The sequence below is a fragment of the Callionymus lyra genome, chromosome 6 (assembly GCF_982586985.1).
Source record: "Callionymus lyra chromosome 6, fCalLyr1.hap1.1, whole genome shotgun sequence".
NCBI classification, from domain to species: domain Eukaryota; kingdom Metazoa; phylum Chordata; class Actinopteri; order Syngnathiformes; family Callionymidae; genus Callionymus; species Callionymus lyra.
Genome location: NC_141823.1, coordinates 4,947,071 through 4,972,371, shown reverse-complemented (window position 1 = coordinate 4,972,371; position 25,301 = coordinate 4,947,071). Strand labels below are relative to the sequence as shown.

Genomic DNA, 25,301 nt, shown 5'->3' with positions numbered 1-25,301 from the left:
GACTGTGTTGCTGTATGCTAGAAAAAGTTTTTCCATCCATCCATCTATATTGCTATAATGGTTAAATGATATGATATATAGTGATAGTGTAGTAACAAGGATATATGTGTAGTATTGTCCAGTACTTGACTCTGGTGTTGTGATAGTGTAGTAACAAGTATATATGTGAAGTATTGTCGAGTACTTGACTCTGGTGTTGTGATAGTGTAGGAACAAGTGTATATGTGTAGTATTGTCCAGTACTTGACTCTGGTGTTGTGATAGTGTAGTAACAAGTATATATGTGTAGTATTGTCCAGTACTTGACTCTGGTGTTGTGATAGTGTAGTAACAAGTATATATGTGTAGTATTGTCCAGTACTTGACTCTGGTGTTGCAGAATTTACAGACCACATGACTCTTGACAAAGTCGATATTGACTCTTTAAAAGATGTCAAAGTCCAATGTATCCCCTCGTCCTCAGTCATCGGAAAAGTATTGCGCGATTTCATTCTTCCTTTAGCTGCGGAAGATTTAATGTCTGAATCATTTCATAATTAGTTTTATTTGTTTCTTTTCATTAATCAAATCTAGATTCCAAACAATTTAAAGCTATTTGTAAAATTGTGACAATTGTGAAAAAAGGAAAATAGAATAAAAAAAATGTATGGATTCCAAATAAACAAGCTCCAGTCTGCTGACTCAGACACGACTGACGATTGTTTCTTCGACGTGTCACCAGGCAGCATGTGTGCTGACTCTGAGGAGCGCCTCATGGACTTCCTGCTGGCAAAGGATCGCTACAATCCGCTCATCCGGCCGGCCACGAACAGGACGGAGAAAGTGACGGTGAAGCTGCAGGTGTCGCTGGCTCAGCTCATCAGTGTGGTACTGAGACTCATCTTTTCTACTCAAAATATCTTTGTTGAAGCCTCACAAATGAACAAGTAAACATTTTATAACCTACCCTTTTAATGAAAAACCGTGTTCTTTGTCAGAAACAGGTTCTTTCATACTAAGTAAGTACTAAGTAAAAAGTTTTCTTTTGTCCCATTGATGCTTCCATGTTGCTGTCGAGAAAGTTAAACCCGGTCAACAGTCTGAGCGACGCATGTTTACCAACATTTTTTGAATAGAAACTTCAATCCCATTTATTTTCAAAAGTATTAATATTGTAAAACAACGACTGAGAAACAGTTTTAGTGATTGAACAATGTACTAATAGAGAAAAAAAGAAAAAAGTCTTGTTATTGTTATTCAAAAAATTGTCTACAGGGCAGGGTATCGATAAAACATTTTCGATACTGTTGCGGATACCAATACACTTTAATGGGTTCCTAAAGACTACTTTTTTCGATACCAATTACATGGCAATATGGCAAATATAAATCATCTAGAGTTTGTGTTTTACTCTTTTTTACTAGGTTATTGGTTGATTTTTGGAGTCAACTTGACTGAAACAAGCATCTTGTCGTGTCAATGCTGTTGTTACTTAAGGGAAAATACCATATTTCTTTCTATGAAAACATCTTTAGGGCCGATTTAATAATTCATTTATTCATTTTCTACTCTTTTATCCCTTATGGGGGTTGCGGGGAGACTGGAGTCTATCCCAGTTTTATTGGGCAGGAGGCAGGGGACACCCTGGACAGGACGCCAGTCTGTCACAGGGCACACAAAGACAGACAACCATTCACACACACACTCATACCTAATGACAATTTCCCAAAGTTCTCAATCAACCTCTGTATGTTTTTGGACTGTAGGAGGAAACTGGAGTGCCCAGAGTAAACCCACACAACATGGGGATAAGAGTTTACAAAATAAGTTCCATAAACATACCGAAATAGGGGGCACCAAACTTTTTTGATGTCGGTTTAATCTCAGAATCATATTTTCGAACCAACCTTCATGAAAATATGGTAAAGATAAATCACCAAAAGTTTGTGTTTTACTTTTTTACTAGGTTATTGTATAATAGAACAGATATTATTTAGATTCATTTTTCTGTGTGTTCTGGTAACAAATGCCTCACGGAATGTTACCGGACCCCGGAATTGAGGTGCTCTGAACAACATACAATATATAAAACTTAACAACAAACAAAAGGTTTCTTGAACACATTCAATTATAAAGTATCAATTTTCCGAGATTTATACATTTCCTAATTCATTTTGAAAGAAAGCTTTTTGAGAAACACAAAGGTGGCGTCCTGTAAGATCTTGTCATGACCATCATGGTCAGTGTTCTCCACCAGCCATCCATCAGCAGAACTTTCCTGCGCACATTGCCGGAGCTGCCAAAGAAGCTGGAAGCTGAGAAGACCGTGAATTACAAAGCAGCCTCTGCAGAAACGCCATCGTTCTAAACGGATGGATGGAGCGGAGGATATATCTGGTCAGCTCCGATCTCTGCCTCTGTCACAGGCAGATTGAAACTTCAGCACACTGGATTAAAATGGCTCATAAAGCTGTTTCGGCTGCAGCGATATAGATCCTGATCCCTGATTTACTGCGGTGACTCCTCCCAGCACCGAACCCAGGCAGTCCAATTCTTCTACATCCTCCCGTGATCTTTTCATTGAGACGTGGATTTTAGGAACATCGTACTTTAAATTTTTCCCTTTTTAAATACATGTTAATGCCTCCTATTCCCTCCTTGAACTATTTATACATGTATTAGAGTGATGTTTGTTTGTACAAAACTCTCTTTTCATTGAAATATTGACATTAGAAAAAGATATTAAGCTCCGCCCACTGAAAACACTGTTTTTCTGGAGAGTAAATCTTGTTGACCATAACCACACCCACTCTGCTGTGATTGGTCAAGCATGAAGGTTTGTCACTGCACGTCATATATCCCAAAAGTCTCCACCTCAAATGACTAATTGTATAATTAAATCGGGGCGTGATTACAGCTGGCTGGAGGAGGAGTGAAGCCATTATTATGTCATAATGGACTCTCGTAACCTCTCGTTCGTCCAGATTTCAGAGCAACTTTATAAAGTAATACGTTCAAAACATGGTCATGATGAGGGACTAACTAAATAAGTCAAGAAAGTTGGGTTTTAACATTATTTGCCCTTTAATGAGTATATTAAAGTGTATGATACTCAAGGCGTAAAATATATTGCAGTTCCTCTGATCCTTCTGAACGCTTTATGGACATGAGGCTTAAAATATAAAAAAAAGAAATTGACCAAACAATACACCTTGAAGCAGCACCTATAAATAACCTTTACTTACTTAGTTTCTTACTTACTTACTTACTATTTTTTAACAGCAATGCCAACAGGAAACAAAATGAAACATAGTTAAAGGGTAAAAACCAACTTCACTGTTACTACTTAACCAAAGTCCCTTGGACTCAAATCCCCTTTTACCCCATCAGAGTTCAAAACAGTAGTCAGTAGTGTTGAACATAGACATTTATTTTAAATAAAATCAAAGAAGTACTGTTTGCATTTTGAAAAATGGACTGCAGAAGGTTAACCCTTGAAGTATGGAGCCATCTTGACCTGAAAAATGTTTTTTAGTTGTTTGTAAATTCATTTTTATTCACATCTATCAGTTCCATACATTTTCATCCGTTGAAAAGTCTTAAGAAATAGATTGATCTGACTGAACCTGACCCCACTTTGTTTCTTCTCCCAGAACGAAAGAGAGCAGATCATGACCACCAATCTCTGGCTCACTCAGGTAAGTTTGATAAAAGTGCGATATCTATCGACGTGTCCTTCACACTGAACTTGAGTCTTATTGTCTTGATGTGGAACAAGCAGCTCCCGCGGTCACGCTCAACACATTTCACTGATAATGAAGCATGTCATTGGAAAGTGAGCAGGGTCTTATAAAAAAAAAAAAAAAGGCTCTTTACAAAGTCAGACAAGTCATGAAAAGGCCTTTTCATGTCTCTTTGTCTTTTTCAGCACTGGGTGGATTACAGGTTGTCTTGGGACCCGGCGAAGTACGAAGGCATTGACAAGCTGCGTATTCCCTCCAGACACATCTGGCTTCCCGATATTGTCCTGTACAACAAGTGAGAATTGCACCTGTGGGATGTGCTTTTTTTTCCCAGAATCAATTAGTCCTTTCATTAAGCAGGGATTTAATTATCGTAACGATGCTTGAAAGGGATTATCGTGAACCTTTTTTAGATTTGATTAAGCGCACAAAAATAGCTTCTGTATTAATGAGTCAATGTAATAACGATCAATGTAGTTGGACCGGGTCTTCACTGTGTCTACTCCTGAAGTACCAGCATCTTTACTTGTGTACTAACTGGAAGTACAGTGTGGTTTTTGTGTCAGGGTTCATCTAGAGTGAGAGGAACCAGACGCACTAATCAGGGTCATGCTCTCCGAATCGAACGGAGCAAGCAGTAATGTGGGCCATATCTTAAGTGCTATCTTTATATCCCCGAGGGCCCCCGTCAGAACCGTTGATCCATCCGGACCGTCCAGTGCAGCGAACCTTCTATAGAGGCCGAAGTCAGGGAATCAGAGGCGACAAAACACCAAAGTGTACTGGAAAAAAAAAAAAAACTCTGAGTCCAAAAAAAAAGACAATGATCAAGATACAAGAAGGAAGAGATGCTAATCAAAAGATTTTGTGCCAGAGGACGTGTCAGATGTGAGTGCTACAGTTCTCAGAAATCAATGGGGCAATGGATTTTCTTGTCAGAAGGGGCTTTGCCAGAAACTCACTAATCAAATCGACCGGAAAAGAAGGTCAAAAACACATTTCCACAACCAGTTATTCTTCGAGATTAAAATGAGTTTTTGACCTTTTACAAGAAATAAACATATTTATAAACCTGGGTCAGTTTTATTCCTATTATAAATGTAAATGAAATTAAAATATAGGCCTTTTGACAAAAAATACAATGAATTTCGGACTCGCTTCATAATCTTTTTAGTCGTCTCACTCCTTTTCCGTGAACTCAGCTTTACCCCATCATTTTCCATGTATCATCTTTGATAAAAGGTCTTAATACTGCTTTCAGAATCTCTTGATGCATGTGCAGGTGAATCTTTTATGTGTTTAGGGAAATGCTGGAGTTAGAGTTAGGGTTAGGGTTAGGGTTTGGGCCGTAATGACAGTTATATGAAAACAAAGTTCTAGTTTCCGAAGATCTTTAAATGTTCTATAAGGTGTTTGACAGAATTCAAAGAATTCCAGTAGAAAAATGTAACTTTATTGATCCCTTGGGAAACTTTCTTCGGGGAATTCGGGTTCCAGTCATCGTACAGTAGCCAACAGTACTATGACATATAATAAGAAAGATGGTAGATAAAGTTTTAATCCACATTTTCTTCATGACTATGTTTCACTTTTAACCCTCCAGTGCGGATGGAACCTACGAAGTGACGGTTTTCACCAACGCCATCGTCCTCTACAACGGCAGTGTCAACTGGCTCCCGCCGGCCATCTACAAAAGCTCTTGCAAGATCGAGGTCAAGCACTTCCCCTTCGACCAGCAGAACTGCACACTCAACTTCCGCTCCTGGACCTACGACCACACCGAGATCGACCTCCTCCTGAAGACGGGAATGGCCAGCATGGACGACTTCACACCCAGCGGGGAGTGGGACATCATATCGCTGCCGGGCAGACGGAACGTCAACCCGCTGGACGGGACCTACATAGACCTCACTTACGACTTCATCATCAAGAGGAAGCCGCTCTTCTACACCATCAACCTCATCATCCCGTGTGTGCTCATCACTTCTCTGGCCATTCTGGTTTTCTACCTCCCGTCGGACTGCGGCGAGAAGATGACCCTCTGCATCTCTGTCCTCCTCGCCCTCACCGTCTTCCTGCTGATGATCTCCAAGATTGTTCCCCCGACCTCGCACGACGTGCCCCTCATGGGAAAGTACCTTATGTTCACCATGGTGTTGGTCACCTTCTCCATCATCACCAGTGTGTGTGTGCTCAACGTCCACCACCGCTCGCCCAGCACTCACACCATGCCCGTCTGGGTCAAGCTGCTGTTTCTCATCAAGCTTCCGTCCTTGCTTTTCATGAGGCGTCCCCACGACAACTCGGCACGTCAGCGGCTACGGCAAAAGCGGTGCCTCGGCGCCAGGAGAACGATACTCGGCTTGGGATACCCGCCGGCTCCAAAAACCAACATCTCAAAGTCAACCACCGTTTTGTTCCCCCCTGACTCTGCCTTTTCCACCCCCGGACATAAAAACGTAGCTCATCCGTTCCCCGTCTTAAGCCACCCCGGCAGGAAGACGGATTCACGCGCCAGCGTCGCCAGCGGATTCCCTTCGACTCAAGATCTTCATCAAAGGTTCAGCTCAGAGTGGACGGCTGAAGTCCAGGAGGCCGTGAAAGGCGTGCGCTTCGTAGCTGACCACATGATGGAAGATGACGACGATCAAAGTGTAAGTGATCCATGAAACAATGTCAAGACTTTCTATCTTTTGCACGAGCCATGAAGTCATGGATTTAACTTTAAAGCTCCAAGTGAAAAGGGAGAGTTCCTCTTCAATTCAAACTTGACTCATTTTCTACTCACCCTCATGTCGACCAAGGGTTGGGATTAATGAACAATGGGAGTGATCCATTCCTTTTTGGAGTTATAGGCAAAAATGTTTCTTCATTTTAATGTGGCGACTGGAGCTCAGTTGTATTCGTCTTCATATTCGTCCAAAAAGACACTTAAAAACATCCAAATACCGCCATACTGCTCGTCTGTAACTTCCCTCTTGGATTTAAGCCTCGACATAAGAAATTACTCCGGAAAAACTCAAACAAGTCTTGAATTTAAACAAGACCTTTAAATTAAAGACTTATTTAAGTGATTACTACAAAAACAGAAAGTGAACTATACCTTTAAGAGGGTGAAAATAATGTTTCAGGGTTGGGGATAGTGGTACAATTTGTAAGCACATATAACACAACAAATAAAAAGTAAACCTAAAAAAACATCATCAATTGTGGAAATAAATGACTCTTAGGTCTCAAATATACCCTTAATGATACAAAAGTAAATTTACATTTTAAAATGATACAACATAAACAAAGAATACTACAAAAGAGAGAGAGAGAGAAGAAAAGGATAAATAAGAAAAACCAAAATATCAAATCCTTAAAAGTCTTTAATACTCCTAAACCCAAGATGACTATCAATTTAAATATCAATTTAATATAGTTATTTAATAATTATTTGCCTGCCAACTATCCATCTATATTAATATAAATATTAATGTATATATATATATATATATATATATATATATATATATATATATTAATATAGATAGAGAGTATTATTAGTATTATTATTAGTACAATAGTTTTGTTGGTCCAAGGACTAAATGATTCCTCATCCATAATTCAGTAGTTTATCTTGTAAACATTTGCTCAACACACACAACCACACACACACACACACACACACACACACACACACACACACACACACACATGACCTCCAGGTTGAGCACTAACGTTAAGTAATAAACGTAACCCAACAAAGTGTCGACAGACTCTGGCTGATCAATCGCTCTTCAGGTAATCAATACAACGGGAAGTCCAAGGAAGAGAAATGGTTATTTTTTAAAGAAACAACCGAGGAACACAACAAGGAGGAGGTGAGAGAGGTTTGGCAGAAACTGAAGTGGAGGACGAATGTTTTTGAGGAAAGATTCATATATTATCAAGTGTTGATCCGAGAAACATGATCTGATGACTCTAAAGTGTGGGAGACTTGGAACCTTCCAAATGCTTCTCCCTTTAATGCCTACAATGTTTTCATTTCTACCACGGATTCTCTATTTACTAAAATATGTTCATGTTATTTAGTGTATTTTATTGCCTGTACAGGTTTTTTCAGACTTTAATTTTTAATAATCTTGTTTTTTATTTTTTTAATTGCATTAATTAATTAATTTTTTTACTGATTAAGTACTATTTTTAATCAGAAAACAACATTTCACCATCAAGTTTTAACCAACAAAGTTAACCGACAGCTACGATTGTTTTCTTTTTTCCACTCTTTTTGTTCAGCATTAAAATTCATTTTCAGTTTCAAGGATCTGAAAGTGAGCAAACATCTGGAAATACAAACGTTATTATACTTAATAAAGCAGTAATAACAAATCTCAGATGTGTCATTGAAATAAAACATGTTTGCTAATGTTCCGCTGCTTCTTTTCCAGGTGATCGAGGACTGGAAGTACGTGGCGATGGTTGTGGATCGGATGTTTCTTTGGATCTTTATAATTGTGTGTGTGGTGGGAACGTTGGGACTTTTCATGCAGCCCGTCTTCCAGAGCCAAACGGTCCCGAGCCAGGAGTCCAACTCGGACGGCCCTCGGAGGCTATAATAGGCTAATAATAGTAACGCTAGAGGGTCTTGACTAAATGTATTACAGATATAACTGAGATAAAATGAGCCAAAAAAAGGAAGAAACAAAAATTCCTGTTTGGTAAATATGAGGGCTAGGCAAGTTAATGCATTAAACTATTAACAACGGCATTTATTTTTATCATGTGTTAACGCAAGTTTCTCACAAGCAATTATCATTATTATTATTATTTACAAGCGTTTCAATTTTGTAATTGTTGCTCACGATTTTGTTGGTACATTATTTTAAATTTTTTAATGAAGAACAGGATAACGTCTTCACATTATCAACAAGTTTTAATTTATTATTATTTTCTGTTGAGATATTCACTCAATATGTGATATTTTGAGTTCATATGGCAGAGGATAATTCAAATAAAATGTATTTTGAAGTCATTATTGCATAAATAATGGGATTAATCGTGATTCATCTGAAATCATGCAATAAAAATACAACCGTCGTTGCCCAGTAAATACACATTTTGTTCAACCTGCTAAGACTGCTAGAATATTGTATCCCTTTGAGTGACACCTGTCATAATCTCCACAAAATGGCTTCTAGATGAGTTGAACTGGTAGAAAAGTCTGTCTCAGATTTCTAGGATGAATGTTGACCCTTTAGTTCGGAGCCATGTGTGACTGAACTGTGATTTGTAATTGAATAAATCTGTCCAACGTTTGTCGTCTTTCTCTCAATTAAATGTTCTCATCAAAGACATGAATGCGTCAGGTAGTGATGTGTCAATGAAGCTTCATGAAGCAGTGTTATGTTGTACAGAGGTCAGTAGGTGGCGCCATCACTTTAAAAATGATAATTTTTCTTTAGAACAGACTTTTCACTTTCTTTTATTGTCGTTGCTTGGCAACCGTTAAAAAACATAGAAAAGAGAATGCATTTATAAAAAGTATTAATAAAAAATATATAGTAATAGCAGAATAAATAAATAACGTTTTAAATATTGCATATAATAATAAATGTATATAAAAGTATAAATATAAATAAGTTAAAAATAGTGCAATATGCTATAAATAGATTAAATACTAATAAATAAATAAATGCATAAATAGTTGTTGAAAACAAAGAAAAATAGTGCAGAGACGCCATCTAGAGGACTCTGAAGATAATGAAACTGTTTCATGAAGCTTCATTTAACACATCACTACCATCTAGTGGACTCTGAAGATAATGGCACTGTTTCATGAAGCTTCATCAGCACATCACTACCATCTAGTGGACTCTGAAGATAATGACACTGTTTCATGAAGCTTCATCAACACATCACTACCACCTAGTGGACTCTGAAGATAATGACACTGCTTCATGAAGCTTCATCAACACATCACTACCACCTAGTGGACTCTGAAGATAATGACACTGCTTCATGAAGATTCATCGACACATCACTACCATCTAGTGGACTCTGAAGATAATGACACTGTTTCATGAAGCTTCATCAACACATCACTACCATCTAGTGGACTCTGAAGATAATGACACTGTTTCATGAAGCTTCATCAACACATCACTACCATCTAGTGGACTCTGAAGATAATGACACTGTTTCATGAAGCTTCATCGACACATCACTACCATCTAGTGGACTCTGAAGATAATGACACTGTTAAATGAAGCTTCATCAACACATCACTACCATCTAGTGGACTCTGAAGATAATGACACTGTTAAATGAAGCTTCATCAACACATCACTACCATCTAGCGGACTCTGAAGATAATGACACTGTTTCATGAAGCTTCATCAACACATCACTACCATCTAGCGGACTCTGAAGATAATGACACTGTTTCATGAAGCTTCATCAACACATCACTACCATCTAGCGGACTCTGAAGATAATGACACTGTTAAATGAAGCTTCATCAACACATCACTACCATCTAGTGGACTCTGAAGATAATGACACTGCTTCATGAAGCTTCATCACTAGCGTGAGGATCTCGCCAGTGTTGCTAAGCTAATGTCGAAGATGTGCTAGTTTCATCACGAAGGGTAAATGAGGTCAAGATCAGAGACGCGTGTTTGTTTTAATTAAACGCTGAAGGGTGGAACATGTGCGGCCTGAAAAAAAAACACCCCAATTATTCCTCGATAAAATAAACAGAAGATTCTCATCAGAAGACCCTCTCTCCCTTTTCTTGACGCTATTTCAACAGAAAGGTTTTCAGCGAATAAGGCCTAAGAGGAAAATCAATTGACGAGTCAAGGTTGGACGTGGACACTATTTCATCTTGAGGAGTGTCTCGTTCATCCGAGGACACTTCAGCAGGACGGAGCTCCGGTCAAGAGCCGCTCACGAACACTGGCGCCCTCTCTTGGCCACGAGCGAGACCTTCCAGTGTGGCTCTTGATAAAGAAAATATAAAACCTAATGACAAATAAAAGAGTTAAAAAAAACAAGTGTAACTCTTTAATTTTAATACGTCACATACCTGTAATCCAGGGTAGATTTTTCCTCCTTGCTCTGTCTCTCTCTCTCTCTCTCTTTCATCCCCTCCCCCCTTTTCTCCCTCTCTCCCTCCGTGTCATTGATGCTTTCACTCACTTTCTCTCAGCTGCTCGGAGCTGCTGCCTCTGACCCGGGACTACCAGCCGGAGCTATGACGGGGATAACGTCCTCCTCGCTGTCGGTCTGTCTTTTTCTTCTGATTCTTCCACAGGGTGAGTCACTTGTTGATATGAAACCCAAAGAGAATATGATTTAGTTTGTGACATTTAGTCATTAATTCTCTGTCGTTCTTGTTGAAGGTATAAATAGAATGACCATGACTAGTTTAACTAAGATCATATCCTCAATGGTTATTATTTTAAGGGATGATTAATGTCTATTAAATGGTGATAATTGATCAAAATATAAAAGCAAAGAATTGAATTTTTGTTGGTGTTTTAAGATTATTTATCGTATAACGTCCATTTATTTAATGTTGGTTTAGGAAGTGAAGGATCAGAAGCCGAGCACAATCTCTTCTCCGTCATCTTCACCAGCTACAACCCCTTCATACGTCCTGTGGAAAATGTGTCCGACCCAGTCGTGGTCCAGTTTGAGGTGTCGATGTCGCAGCTAGTCAAAGTGGTGAGTTGGATTTTTAAAGAACTTTTTACTTGTGTAAAGTCATTAACAACTGCATCTTGTTTTAGATTCCAAATGTGATGTTGCTTCTTGGTCCAAAAAAATAACTTTATTACATTTACATTAGAAACTGACCAAGTTTTTATCATCTCCTTCCTATAAAACCACCAAATTATCCCTGATCTGAACCACCACTGACCTTAACTATAGCTAGCATTGACCCTTTTCTAAACCTATCGCAACCAACACTATTCCTATGACCAACAAACTTGAAATTGAATCTTGACTTGAACACTCATAGATGCCTCTAGGAATAAGTGGTCCAAAGTCCAAAGTTGGGTTTTTGATGTCTCCATGATAACAGCAGCTACATCAAGTCCAATCCATCAAGCAAAAACAGTACATCTGTGGTAATTCAGGAAAAGTCAACCTAAGACCAGAATTAGCAACGACTTCAGGACTAAGTTACTTAGGAATCGTGGGTTTGTGGCTGCGTGGGAACGTTATAAGGTAAGGTAAGTTAGAACTTTATTGATCCCTCAGAAGGTCTCCTTCGGGAATTTTTTTATATCGGCAGTAATTCAGAATCATAACACATTGTAAACACATTAAATACATATAAATTAAATAAAAATGATTAGCAACAAGCTAATGTGTCTGAAGTTGTTTTCTCAAAACTCATGGAAAAACAGAGTGAAATCCTAAGATGGTTTTGAGGTTTACGCGGTGATACTGTTTTGTGGAAAAGACAACCTAATTCTGGAGTTAAAGTGACGTTTTTTTTATTGAGAGAAAACTTCAGTTGTTAAATGCTAATCGCTATAGTTGCTAGCACTTCAAAATTCTGAAAACTTTTTGTAGATACATTTTTTTTAGCCAATTCCTTTAATGATTGGACTCTTTTATAGTTCATTCATCAGTGTTTTTATTCAACAATTCCTTTAACCTAAAAAGAGAGTTTAATTGATTGATATTAAAAATATATTTTGCCACCTGGTGATTCTCAAGTTGAGCATCTTTCAGTTTTTTTCAATTTGAAAAAAGTCAAATATCGAGAAACAAATTAGAGTCACCGAATGGTTAAATGTCTTTATCCAGAATTCAAAAAACGTATTAATATTAATGTCCTCAGTTTTTCTCTGCGTTAAGGATTGGGAATTTGCTGCTGATGTCATGAGTCAAGTGAAAAACAAAGCTCTCTGAAACTTCGAGGGGGGAAGCCAGGACAAAGTTTCAGGAGTAGGTAATTGCTGTGTCATGCGTGATGGCTCGGAGGTGAGAAGAAGGTCGCTCCGACGACTCTTCTGGCGGAGACTCAGATGAGAAACGTCTGGCCATCACTCTGCCTCCTCAGATCAGCCGCTCTAGATCTGACGGCAGGTATTTCTGTCGACTCACGACAGCTTGTAAGTGGAAGCGATCGCCATCAGGTCACTTGGATCAAACATGGATCGTGTTAGGCTGCCGTAATCGATGTGTAGTCCAGCAGAAGAGTATTATTTACAGGATGTTCCTCCGAAGCGGCGCTTGCTCTCCCGTCAGTAATATGTTTTGACAGCTCGTGCTGATGAACGAGAGTAATTCTCCTTCTACACCTGCTGCCTCTTATCAGGATGCGATCGTTGCGAGAAGAGTCACCAATGACAGCTTGTTTAGCAGCTTCGATTACACAATGACATCCTCTCACGTTTGTCCTTAAGACAGGACCGACCTGATGATGGGGCAAACACTAACAGTCGCTCTTAATTACGGTGAAATTATGAACGCAATATTCAAGACTTTATCGATCAAAGATGAAGAAGGGTTGGAGCTCCTGACCTTTTAAAATGATACGCCTCCAGATAAAGGTGCTCTTCATCTACAGGGGATGGTCATAATGCTCTAATGGCTCTTTTCCGTGGGCTCGACTTAGCCCCACTCTACTTGACTTTACTAGTTCTGTGTATCGTTTCCACCAGCACGGTATGTCGAAGCAGATACTATTTTTTTCAGCATTGGTTCAGTCTTGTTCCAAGTGAGCAGGACCGGCAGTAAAAGGGTGACATCGACAGACTGCTGGCCACTGATCGGTCAGAGAGTGACGTCAGTAAAGAGACATCAACATGACTCATGACACAAGAACCAAAACCTGTACCAGTCAGTCTGAAAAGTTGTTCCGCGGTTCTTGGACAAGACCTTTTAGTGCCTGGTAAAAGATAAAAAACATCCAACAGGGGATGGATAGAGCCTTTGTATCGTGTGCAGAATCATATTAGCACTGTTTTGCAGCACTTTGTCAGGATGGCCACACGCACCGCAAGTGGTCAAGTAGTTAGCAGGGCCGGTGTAACCAACACAACATAGTAAAGTTGAGCTATCACTTCCACCAAACAGTCCAGTATCCGTCCAATGACAGGGCTTCAATCTGAAGTAACTGTTGACTCAGCAGTTTTAGGACTACTTCAGGAGTGGTCATGTTGACTGATATCATCTGGAATTGTCTACCTGTAGTCATTGTCATGTTTTCTTTAAGCGAGTCCATGGTTTCAATCTAAGGTTGAATGTCTCTACCTCAACCTCCAAACTACTGTTGTTGGTTAAGGCACTCACCAATGCATCACATGGTTGTGGAGTTTTTTGGAGAACTTCTGAAGTAATTTCAGAGTGAAGCCGTAAAATGAAAAGCATACTCGGAATGGAACACACGGACAGAACCCTGTGAACCTCAGAGTCACTCAGAGTATGGTGACCAAACATCTTCTTTTACCGAGGTGGGAGGGGGGTTTTCAAGATGCAAGCTTTCATATTGTTGCTTTCTTTTATGTCCACTAGTGTCTTCCTAATAGCAATTTAGCTAACATAAATGAACGCTACCAATAACTTAGTACTACAGTTGAAGTCCCAGCATTTTGGTGTTCTACCTGTTAAAGCCAAAGGGCAGCTGGTCGGCTGGAAACCACCTTTGGACACAGTCTTTGCTATGTAAACCACCCGATCATTGTGGCACCACAGGAGGGAACATGCTGAGAGGGAGTGGGGGAGGGAGTGGCTGTTCGATCGGCTGCCCTTTGGGTTTTATAGGTAGAAAATCTAAAAGGCTTCTATTGCTGAAGCTTACAAATAAAGCAGAGGTAAAGATAAATTCTTCCAATTCCATCTGTACCATAGTAACTTATCTTTAGTATGAAGTATGCTAGGATGTCCAGACCTGCTGGTACCCATTAGCTAGGTGGACCACATTCTGAATCCTCAAAAAGCGGACACTTCTAAGTAGAATTGAGGACAGTCTAACTTAGTTAAACGTATTTTCTGAATTCCCTACAAGAAAATTAAACAGGCCTATTGGAGATGCTGAAATGTTGAGCTCGACAGCCCTCCATGATAAAACATCTCCGGGTAAAAGATGACGTATGGTCACAGTAGCTTCACAGTTAAAATCGAGAGCAAAAAAGGTTGTTATTATCTTGATGATACCATCTTGCTAGCAAAATGGTAAACGCTTTTTTGGGGGCTAAGTCACTAGTTTGTAGTTCAATTTAATGTCGACATATGTGTTATTAGCAATTTTCTTTGTATTTATAAAGTATTGCTAAAGTATATTCAATGAAATCTTTTTAATCAGCCCAACTATGCACCAACATACATGCTCTGTTTGATGCTTTGCTGTCACGTGAACAGTTAAACACAGAGTTGCACACTAACCCTTCCTCCCTGGCTACAGCTGTGTTGTTGTGTGTTGTTGCGTCAACCCTACTGGACTCAGGTCTGCCGCTCAGATTCATCCATCTTTAGGAAAATGGACCAACCACAAAGCCAGCCCTCTTTCTATTTGAATCCCCTTCAATATAATTAGCTTCTTTTCTGCTCTGTTTTTCAGGATGAAATCAATCAGATCATGGAGACAAACCTGTGGCTCAGACATGTAAGTTTAACGATCGAACCTTGTTACCTGCAACCATTCTGGGCCTGGATGATCCTTGGAATTGTCCTGAGGGAACAGAGGGAGGAGGGATTTTTAATGATGTCGATCGGTGCAAAACAACAAACTCTTCAATGTACAGATAAACAGGGTAAAAAACAAGATGGACAATATATAATATACCTTTGACTAAGAACAATACATTATCGTTGCTTATGAATAAATAACACGACTAATGAAATCATAATTGATCCAATTTTCAATTGCTTTCATTGTTCAAGACCAAGAAAGGAGACCCGTACTCTTCTTTTTGTTTTTTTTTCTTCTGGCTGAGTCAGCGTTTTACCGTGTATGACTAAAGCAGTTTGACTCACTTCAAGTGTGGTGCCAGCCTGCCTCTTCCTGTCAAGAAGAGTTATGCCCACAAAATCACCTTTGTATATATTGTGGCAGGAATTTGCCTCAAATTAGTGATGTGTCGATGAAGCCTCATGAAGCAGCTGATGCTGTATCACGATACAGTCCACTAGATGTCACTCCCAGTGAAAATGACGTTTCATTGAATTAGTAGATCAGAGTCAAAGATTATAAAGCAGAGAGTGACATCTAGTGGTCTTTTAAAATGAAGACACTGTGTCATTAAACAACCAATGCAGTTTCATGAAGCCTCATCAACACATCACTGCTGTGGTGTATTCCTTCCTTTTTAGTCACAAGTTGATGAAGCTTCATGAAACAGTTTCATGTTTTTAAAGGTCAGTAGATGGTGCCTTTGGTTTAAAAATGAGATGTTTCAATAGAATAGTTGTTTAAGGAAATCGAATAAAAAGCAGGGAGCGCCATCTTGTGGTATCTTAAAATAAAGACACTGTTTCATGAAGCTTCATCAACACATCACTACCGGAAATGATCCTCTCTGCTCTAGAGTCTTCTAGTGGACACAGACAACAGTGAATGTGCAAAACCATCAAACTAGCTATACCTCACATCACTAAGGGCACCACCTAGTGCAGGGGTAGGCAACCTGTTCCAGAAAGAGCCGCAGTGGGTGCAGGTTTTCATTCCAACCATTCAAGAGGACACATTTTCACCAATCAGGTGTCTTAGGAGTGTAATCAGTTTATTGTCAGTCAGGTTTTGCTTGTTCAGCTGAAACCTCATTGGTTAAACTGTATATGCTTGATCGGTTGGAACAAAAACCTGCACCCACTGCGGCTCTTTCTGGACCAGGTTAATAAAAAGTTCCTTTGCCATATTTTAATTCGCTAATCCCGCATAATATGTGGTTTGATCATAGCAGGCTATTCAGTGTCCTGAGTGCTGATTGAAGAAGTATCAATAAGATGCCCATTTCAATTACTAATGATGGGTCTATAAGTCATCATGAAACATCTGATGAGGTATCATGATACAGTATCTTAATTTTGAAAGGCCTCTAGAGTGACATCTAGTGGTCTTTTAAAATGAAGAAACTGTATCATTAAACAACCGATGCAGTATCATGAAGCCTCATCAGCTGCTCCATGAGACCTCATCGTCCAAACACTATCATGAACAAATCAGGAATTTAATTGGAAAAATATTGTGAAATATAACAAGCAAAAATGGATAAGGAACAGGAAACTATTTTTTTTTTAAATGATGGAGAGGTTTGTTAAAAGCTGCCAATAAATATACAATAAATTAAATATCGAGTTAATATCAAATATTATCTCACGTTACAGAAAAAGCAATACAGAATAAAAAAAAAGGTTTTTGCACGTAACGTGAGCAGACCAAGTAGCGCCACTTACCTCTCTTACAAATGACCTTTCAACTGGATGAGAGAACAAAACGACTCTCATTGTTGGATTTAATTGATGGTTTGTAATTCAGCTGCGCTCTGTTCCTCTGCTGTGATTATGCGAAGTGCAGCGAAGCGTTATTAAATCAGACGTCTCTTGGTCTCATATGTCAATCGTGAACATTTGTTTGTGCTGAATTCATTTTTATTTACTCTGTGCTTGAACTACCTGCTGTAAAACACTCCTGCGACCTCTCACGGAGGTATATAACGCATCTCCGCTCCCGCCCACCCAAACTGACCGCAAAACTCTCACTGTTTCCCAATTAAGTGGAGGCTCCGAGGGCTCCCCGAGGTGAACTTCCTGTTGCTCTTTACGACCCTCGCAGGGTGAAGTAGCAACAAAAGCGGCGACTTAAAAGCCTAGTAAATCACCTCGTAAACTGTTAGCTCTTCAGCGACACGCTGGTTTCTTCACGATCTGCTTTTATGAGCAATTTAGAGAAAGGGGATGATTTAAATGTAGAAACACATGGTTGACGGTGAACCTCTTAGTAGTGACGGGTTAATGAAGCTTCATGAAGCATTCTGATTTTTCTTAGCGGGTCAAATAGTTTGAGGTTACAACAGTTAGCAATAGGTTGATGAGGCTTCATGACACTGCATCGGTTGTTCAATGATACAGTGTCTTAAAAGGCCACTAGATGTCACTCTCTGCTTTATAGTATTTTGGCTCTGATCGAATAATGCATTGAAACCTGACATTATTTTATCATGATCAGCTGCCTCATCAACCCATCACTAGCAATACATTATAAAGCAAAGAGTGCCATCTAGAGGGCACAGAAAGAAGGATACTGCGTCATGAAGTTTCACCATTTGAGGGTGGGTTTATATTTTAATGAGTTTTTGAGGTTCAAATAGGAACTGATTGAAGTTTATTTTTTCTTAATATTTTCCTTTGAGATCTGGAACGACTACAAGCTGAAGTGGAACCCCAAAGAATTTGGAGGAGTTGAGTTCATCCGAGTTCCATCCAACAGGATTTGGAAACCAGACATCGTGCTCTACAACAAGTGAGAACTTCACCTGGCTTTGTGTCTTAATGACTATTTTTTAAATGTATTTTTCGATTGATGATTAATTCAAAGATTATAATTGAACACGTGAGTGGACGAACTGTTTGGCAGATTACGTTATAAGGTTGTTGAAGGTCATAAGTTTTAGAGTGCATGCTAGTAGACACTGCGTCATGAAGCTTTGCTGACATTTATGACTTAGTTTATAGTATAGTCTGGTGTATCAGATGATAGATAAGAACATAGTTTTTGTCAATTATCTAGATCAGCTCAAATTTCTTTAGGGACAGATTTTCCGAAGGATGTCTGGCCTGTGAGCGGGTCAACAACTTTGATTCAAATACTTGATGACGGCACATACATAGCGACACTACAGGAACATGGAGAGTGCTTTGTGTATACAATTTACAATCAATTTTCTGTGAAATCCTTTGTTTAGGTAGTCGACCTTTGAGAGAGCCATTTTGCATTACCTAAGGTTGAGCTTTAGGGTTTAGCATGAAACTTTGCCCATCGGCGTTTTGATAACATGCTCATTATTTATTTGTGAATGAGCTGTGGACCATTTCAAATGACTTGGAGGGCCGGGTCTGGTTTAATAGCCTTGAAATAGGACTGTTCAACCTAACACTTGGACTGGGAAAATCAAAATAGTCGATCAGTAGTTCCTGGAAAAAAGGACAGGAGAAGAAAAGGGACTAGAAAAGTTTGCACAAGAAAAAATTTCGTCAATAAAACAGATCATCCTTCTCTGCAGCGCTGTGGGAGATTTCCAGGTGGACGACAAGACGAAAGCGCTGCTCCGTTACAATGGCGACGTCACCTGGATCCCGCCTGCCATATTCAAAAGCTCCTGCAAGATCGACGTAACCTACTTCCCCTTCGACTACCAGAACTGCACCATGAAGTTCGGCTCGTGGACGTACGACAAGGCCAAGATCGACCTGGTGCTGATCGGCTCGACTGTCAACCTCAAGGACTTCTGGGAGAGCGGCGAGTGGGTCATCATCGACGCTCCGGGCTACAAGCACGACATCAAGTACAACTGCTGCGAGGAGATCTACACCGACATCACGTACTCGCTGTACATCCGCCGCCTGCCGCTGTTCTACACCATCAACATGATCATCCCTTGTCTCCTCATCTCGTTCCTCACCGTACTCGTCTTCTACCTGCCGTCAGACTGCGGCGAGAAGATCACTCTGTGCATCTCCGTCCTGCTGTCCTTGACCGTCTTTCTGCTCGTCATAACAGAAACCATCCCGTCCACCTCGCTGGTCATCCCACTGATCGGGGAGTACCTACTATTCACCATGATATTCGTCACTCTCTCCATCGTCATCACTGTGTTTGTCCTTAACGTCCACTACCGCACGCCCAAGACACACACCATGCCCAGCTGGGTGCGCCGGGTGTTTCTGGGGCTGCTGCCGAGAGTGATGTTCATGACCCGGCCGGAGAGGGACCCTGAGAAGGAGACCGAAAACGACCAGAAGGTGAACTCCAGAACTTGCGCCGTTCATTCTTCGCAGCAGTTCAAACCTCAAGCTCTGGCGTCCAGCGTGGTCTCGAGCCTCACAAGCCGCCAGCGGATTTTCAACAACACGGAGCTCTCCAATCTCAACAACCTGAGCAGAGAGCCTCCCAAAGGTCCAGGGTTCATGTGTTCCGATGGGCGTTGCAACTGCTGCTGGACGCAGAGATCCAGCAAGCTTCCCTCAGATGCAGGAGGAGGCACTGGCGGGCTCAGCAGCCTCGGGCTCTTGAGTGGAGGTGGTGCTGGAGGGAGCCAGTGTTCTAGCTACGATTCTCTCAACGGTGGACTGATGCCACCTATACCTCTTTCCGCGGAGGTCAGGGACGCCATTGAAAGTGTCAAATACATCGCAGAGAACATGAGACTGCAAAATGAAGCAAAAGAGGTGAGTCAAAGACAGAAGACTCCATAAGTAAGTAAGTAAGTAATTTGTATTTATACAGAGCTTTTCCAGACCAGGGTCACAAAGCACTTAAAGAATAGAAACAATACTCAATAAAATATATACTTAAAAGGTCAAGATAACACTGAGAACAACACAGGAGTTCCAGAAAAACAAGAAAAAGCATGCATAAAAAAGTGTTAAGATGTTTCTTGAAGGAGTCAGTAGATCATCAAACACAGAGATCGTTCCAAAGCTTAGGTCAACAGTCTGGAAGGATTTCTCTCCTCTGGTCCGGAAGCGTGTTCAGGAACCATCAGTAGATTCTGATCCACAGACCTCAGAGCCCGAGTTGGGGTTTAAGGCTGGATCAGATCACTGATGGAAGGTCCGACCATGAATAGATCTGAAAGTAAGAACCAGAATTTTAAAGTTGATCCTGAAAGAAACTGGCAGCCAGTGAAGAGTTTTAAGGATCAGAGAAATGTGAGTTCTTCTACATGAGCGGGTCAGAATTCTTGCTGCAGAGTTCTGAATCAACTGCAGGCGAGACAACTCCTTCTTGTAAAGACATGAAAACAAACTGTTACAATAGTCCAGATGAAAAGACACAAACGTATGGATAACAAGATCCAGATGATGTTGTGACAACAATTTCAAGTTTAGAGATTGTTCTCCGTTGAAGGATACAGTACATACATGCTACACTAGATAACAAGCCTCAAACATTTATTCATCGATTGTTTCTTTTATTGTAACAGGTTCAGGATGACTGGAAGTATGTGGCCATGGTGATCGACAGGATCTTTCTCTGGGTTTTTGTCCTGGTCTGCATCATGGGAACTGCCGGGCTCTTCCTCCAGCCATTGTTACTTGGAGACGACATCTGATATCCAAGTCAATTTTCATTAAGTATTTCAGACTCACGAACAAAAGTGAAGCATTTGTCATATGGTAAAGCTTGTGGTTTAAGTTGCCTGTCGCTAAAACCTTGTTTTTAAACCACTATGGTGAGGACGTTTCTTGGACGGTTCATAGAGCGACCTCAAGCGGCGGTAACGTGTTATTACACATTAGAAACACTTCAAAGGGCTACAATGATGAATTCACACACATTATGTTCCTTTGGTAGTTTTTATTTTCGCAGATGAATGTTTTAGCTCCATAATTAATGTACAAAGAAAATGTAAATACAGTTTTTGTATTCATGTACATAAGTATTGCAAACAAATGTGTGTTGGAGTAATGTGTTGCTGCTAAGATGGAATCTTCTCGATGTGGTACCTCTCTTCACCAAATGGGGGCGACCGAGTTCCTCCCTCCTCCTGGCTTCAATTAAAACATTAACACGTTCACGTTTTTTTGTCATTTAATGCTTGAATTTTTGGAGCTCAAATATAACTCCTTCATTTCTTTTACATTTTAAAATATTTAAGTTTATTATAAACACATTTTTCTTTCATGAAACAAAACATTATGAAATGTATACCCATTTTCTACTCACCTTTAGCAATGAAATAAATGTAAGGCCTTTGTTTTAAAAAACAAGTTTTTCCAGATGTAAAATAGAGAGAGAAAATAATTTTTGAGCGACTTCAGTAAAATTGTTTAAATGTATGTGTATAAGTGCCTAGTATTTTCTTTTATTATCTGTGAGTACAATTAATATTTTAAAAAAAGATGAATGATTTATTTATAATTTATTGCATAATTGAAAACTTAGCATTTCAACCAAACAAAAACACTTTTCATCAAACACAAAAATGGTAAACCAATCATCATCTTTGAGTATATCCCGCTTATATAACGCTCATAAGATTTAGAGAGTGATTTTTATATCGTATTAAACTAACTAAAATGATCTTCAAATTAATGAAGTTCAAGCAAGTCTAATAATTGTGACCTGAGGGAAAAAACTATGTACCAAATTCATGGAGGCTCGGAAACCTTGCAAATAATAAGATTATTAAAACAAATACAATAATAGCAGTTAATAAAGCTATGGTTACATTTTGTAAAATAAAAAAGAAACTTCCCTTATTTATCAGTTTACAGGTCTCAGTTTTTGGAACAACAGAAAGTGACTTTTTCTGTAAACAGTATTGTCTCTTGAATGGTAGTAAATAACATTTCGAATAAAGTCACTTTGTCAGACATTAACTCTTATTGAAGCAACAGTTAGTTTAATGTGGTTATATTTGTATTATATTCTAATTTTGGGCCACTATATGCCGGCATAGAGCACAGTTTGTGGGTCCTACAGTGCAAATCTTGTTTCTAGGATATATATATATATAAAAAGAAACATTAGACAATTCAACGGCCTCCTCTTGTTCCATAATCACTCCAGTGAAGCTTATATATTAAGAAGTGAACGTTTATCATTTCTTCTTTTTTTTCTTCGAGACAGTTTTCCTTAGACACACTCTTTTAAAGATGAACACCACTGAGAGAACCAAGACAGCAATTGTTGTGAAAAACGCCAGCAACAGGTCCAGAGAGTTGTAGGACAGCCATGACAGTTTGTAGGACTCTGTTCTCAGGTGGGCTGCTCCTTTGTGTCTCATGACAAACTCTATCCAGAAGAGGGCGTTGTCGAGGGGTTTGATTGGCTGATCCCTGTGCAGCCTTGAGAGCTTACGCATTTTCTCTGTGTATGAAGGATTATGGAGGACTTCTTGTAGGGCAGTTAAGAAGATTTCGTCTTTATCGACCAATCCTAATTCGACATTCTTGGCCGCGCCTCTTTCAGTCAGACGCACCAAGTTGTCATATTGGTCGAAGAACAGAGGAATCCCCACAATGGGTACTCCATGATACATTGCCTCTTGCACTCCATTTGTTCCCCCGTGAGCCACAAATAGCTTCATTTTGGGATGTCCTAAGAGGTCATTCTGAGGCATCCAGTCCACCAGCAGCGTGTTGCTGCCAAGATTTGTCGGTTTGATGCCATTGTGCTTCCAGATTATCTTCTGGGGCAACCGTGCAAAAGCTGAAGCTATTTTCTCTGCAACTTCAACAGGAAGTTCACTTACAAAAGTGCCAAGGGACATCAGAATGACTCCATGTTCTCCAGAACTTTGGATGAAAGCCTCCAAATCTTCAGGCAGAGGCCCGGCAGGTTTGCACTGGAACCCTCCAATGTAGATAACGTTAGGCATAGTTGGACGTGGGAACTCGAACACAAAGTCCAACCTCACCAGCCACACGTCAGCTCCTTGTATCAGGTGTCTGTATTGGACCTTAGGATCTAATACCTTATTGCAAACGGCTTGATAGTGCGGGTTAATCAGAAAGGTGTCCTGCATTTGCCAAAGAAGGTAGAATAAAAAGTTCTTGAATCTCTCAGTGAAAGTCATTTTGTCCGTCAGACCTGAGCCGGTCATGGGGATGTAGGACAGAGGGGAAGGTGCGATGGCCATATGTCCTTCCCCGCTTGTGATCCATCGCACGTTGAAGGCAAGAGGCAACTCCAGAGCGTGAGCAAGCAGGATCCCTGCACCCCACGCAGGATCTGTGAGCATAAGATCGTAGCTTCTCCCCTTCAGTTCAGTCATCAACTTTGCGTCTGATATCATGGTGGCTGCCATGTTAGCCATCATGCTGTGCATTTTGTACATTACACTAAACATTTCTAACTGGTAACTCACAAAAGTGGGGAAGGAGCTCCCTCCCCTTTGGATGTCAATAAGGTTCCTGATGATGGGTTTGAAAAAATCCTGATTGAAAGTTTCCTGGAGATATACTGTTACCACGCCGTAGTCAGGAGAGACGTCCTTGATATACCAGCTATGGTTGGTGCGTACCACATCGACAGTGTGCCCACGAGCATGCAGAGCTCCGATCATTAACTCCATGTTCACCCAGTGGCTCCCTTCCAATGGGAAAACTAAAATTCTCCCAGCGTCACACACTGCTGTGCACACGAGGAAGACCAGCAACAAAATAGAGGCTCCCTTAGAATCCTGTTTGATGGACATCTTCACAAAGTCCTGCTAACTCCTGCTCCCTACCTCCGTCTGCCTTCTGTGACACAGGCACTGAAGTTTGGAACTTCAGCTGAGGTTACATAAGAAGATTAGGAGTAAAAACAAGTTCAAAACACACATGTATATCTGATCGTGGGGTAGCTCCGGTTATTCAACCAGTGCTCGAAAGATGACAGGACAAGTGGGTAGAGACGGGGGTCATGTATGCATGAGTTTACTGATTAACTTCAGAATGGATCCAAAGTCCTCCATCTCCCAATGCTTCTCTCTCATATCCCTGTCTATTCGGGCATCAATGCATCATCGAGTGCTGGATTCAATAAATCTGTCTGGTTTATATTTGAGAGACTTGCAGTCAACGGAGTCATCTACAGTGTTGGGTGTCACACAGATTGATCACAAATTAAACCCAGGTCGAGCCGATACAACCAAACTCTGCCTTCTAACAGCATGAAACTCGTGCCTTCTAAAAAATATTCCCGTTGTAAAGGAATCATATTTATTATTCAAGTTTCGGATCATTCTATAAACCAATGCCATTCCCACTTGGTGTTATTTACAAACTATATCTTGGACTGTGGTTCCTGCGGTTCCTGTGATGCATTTGTTATGGAAAGAAAAGAATGTATTACTTAACATGTGTTGTTTTGATTACTACTCTCGAAAAGGTGTTTAGCCTGAGTCACTTGCTTTTGTTCAAGTTGAATCCATAAATAGGCCTGAAAACCAGTGGTCCCAGGCCTTTTTTGTTAGTTTACAGGATTTATTTTTGGAGTACACTTGAACAAATAAAGTATCTTGACATGTCGTGAGTTTTAGGTTAATGTTATATTTGAAAAAATCCGGTCTTTTGGTGTGGCCCGGCAACAATGGCTTCACTGGTACCATGTACCTTCCCCTATAGGGTTGATGAGGCTTCATGATACTGCATCAGTTGTTTAATGATACACTGTCTTCATTTTAAAAGACCACTAGATGTCCCTCTTGGCTCTGATCTACTAATTCAATGAAACCTGGCATCATTTTCACTGAGGGTGACATCTAGTGGTCTTTAAAACTGTATGGTGATACAACATCAGCTGCTTCATGAGGCCTCGTCAACCCATCACTAGTGCCATAGACCAGTTGGTGGGAACCACCTTTGTAAACTAGTGAAAATTAGCAAAAGAAAAACTCTCTGTTGGTCCATGTTGTTCTAACC

General features: G+C 40.1%; 2 protein-coding genes and 1 pseudogene across 2 annotated transcripts; 2 read left to right on the top strand and 1 right to left on the bottom strand.

The window, feature by feature from the left end:
- The first annotated feature begins 726 nt into the window (after nt 1-726).
- On the top strand, nt 727-8,323 carry chrnb4 (cholinergic receptor, nicotinic, beta 4 (neuronal)). Its single transcript, XM_087793142.1, has 5 exons — nt 727-867; nt 3,633-3,677; nt 3,908-4,017; nt 5,326-6,376; nt 8,156-8,323. The coding sequence occupies exons 1-5, from the start codon at nt 727-729 to the stop codon at nt 8,321-8,323; spliced, it is 1,515 nt and encodes a 504-aa protein (XP_087649268.1).
- A 2,977-nt stretch (nt 8,324-11,300) lies between these two features.
- On the top strand, nt 11,301-21,001 carry chrna3 (cholinergic receptor, nicotinic, alpha 3). Its single transcript, XM_087792705.1, has 5 exons — nt 11,301-11,435; nt 15,289-15,333; nt 18,080-18,189; nt 18,950-20,114; nt 20,873-21,001. Exons 1-5 carry the CDS (start codon nt 11,415-11,417, stop codon nt 20,999-21,001), a joined length of 1,470 nt encoding a protein of 489 aa, XP_087648831.1. The 5' UTR covers nt 11,301-11,414.
- A 797-nt stretch (nt 21,002-21,798) lies between these two features.
- On the bottom strand, nt 21,799-24,096 carry LOC148076242 (UDP-glucuronosyltransferase 2C1 pseudogene; annotated as a pseudogene).
- Between the last annotated feature and the right edge of the window lie 1,205 nt (nt 24,097-25,301).

Excerpts from the sequence above, each read along its gene's own strand:
- chrnb4 (XM_087793142.1), top strand. The coding sequence starts at position 727 with ATGTGTGCTGACTCTGAGGAGCGCCTCATGGACTTCCTGCTGGCAAAG. Across the intron at positions 868-3,632 it reads TGGCTCAGCTCATCAGTGTG|AACGAAAGAGAGCAGATCAT; the intron begins GTACTGAGACTC and ends TTCTTCTCCCAG. Across the intron at positions 6,377-8,155 it reads AAGATGACGACGATCAAAGT|GTGATCGAGGACTGGAAGTA; the intron begins GTAAGTGATCCA and ends CTTCTTTTCCAG.
- chrna3 (XM_087792705.1), top strand. The coding sequence starts at position 11,415 with ATGTCGCAGCTAGTCAAAGTG. Across the intron at positions 11,436-15,288 it reads TGTCGCAGCTAGTCAAAGTG|GATGAAATCAATCAGATCAT; the intron begins GTGAGTTGGATT and ends TCTGTTTTTCAG. Across the intron at positions 15,334-18,079 it reads CAAACCTGTGGCTCAGACAT|ATCTGGAACGACTACAAGCT; the intron begins GTAAGTTTAACG and ends TTTTCCTTTGAG.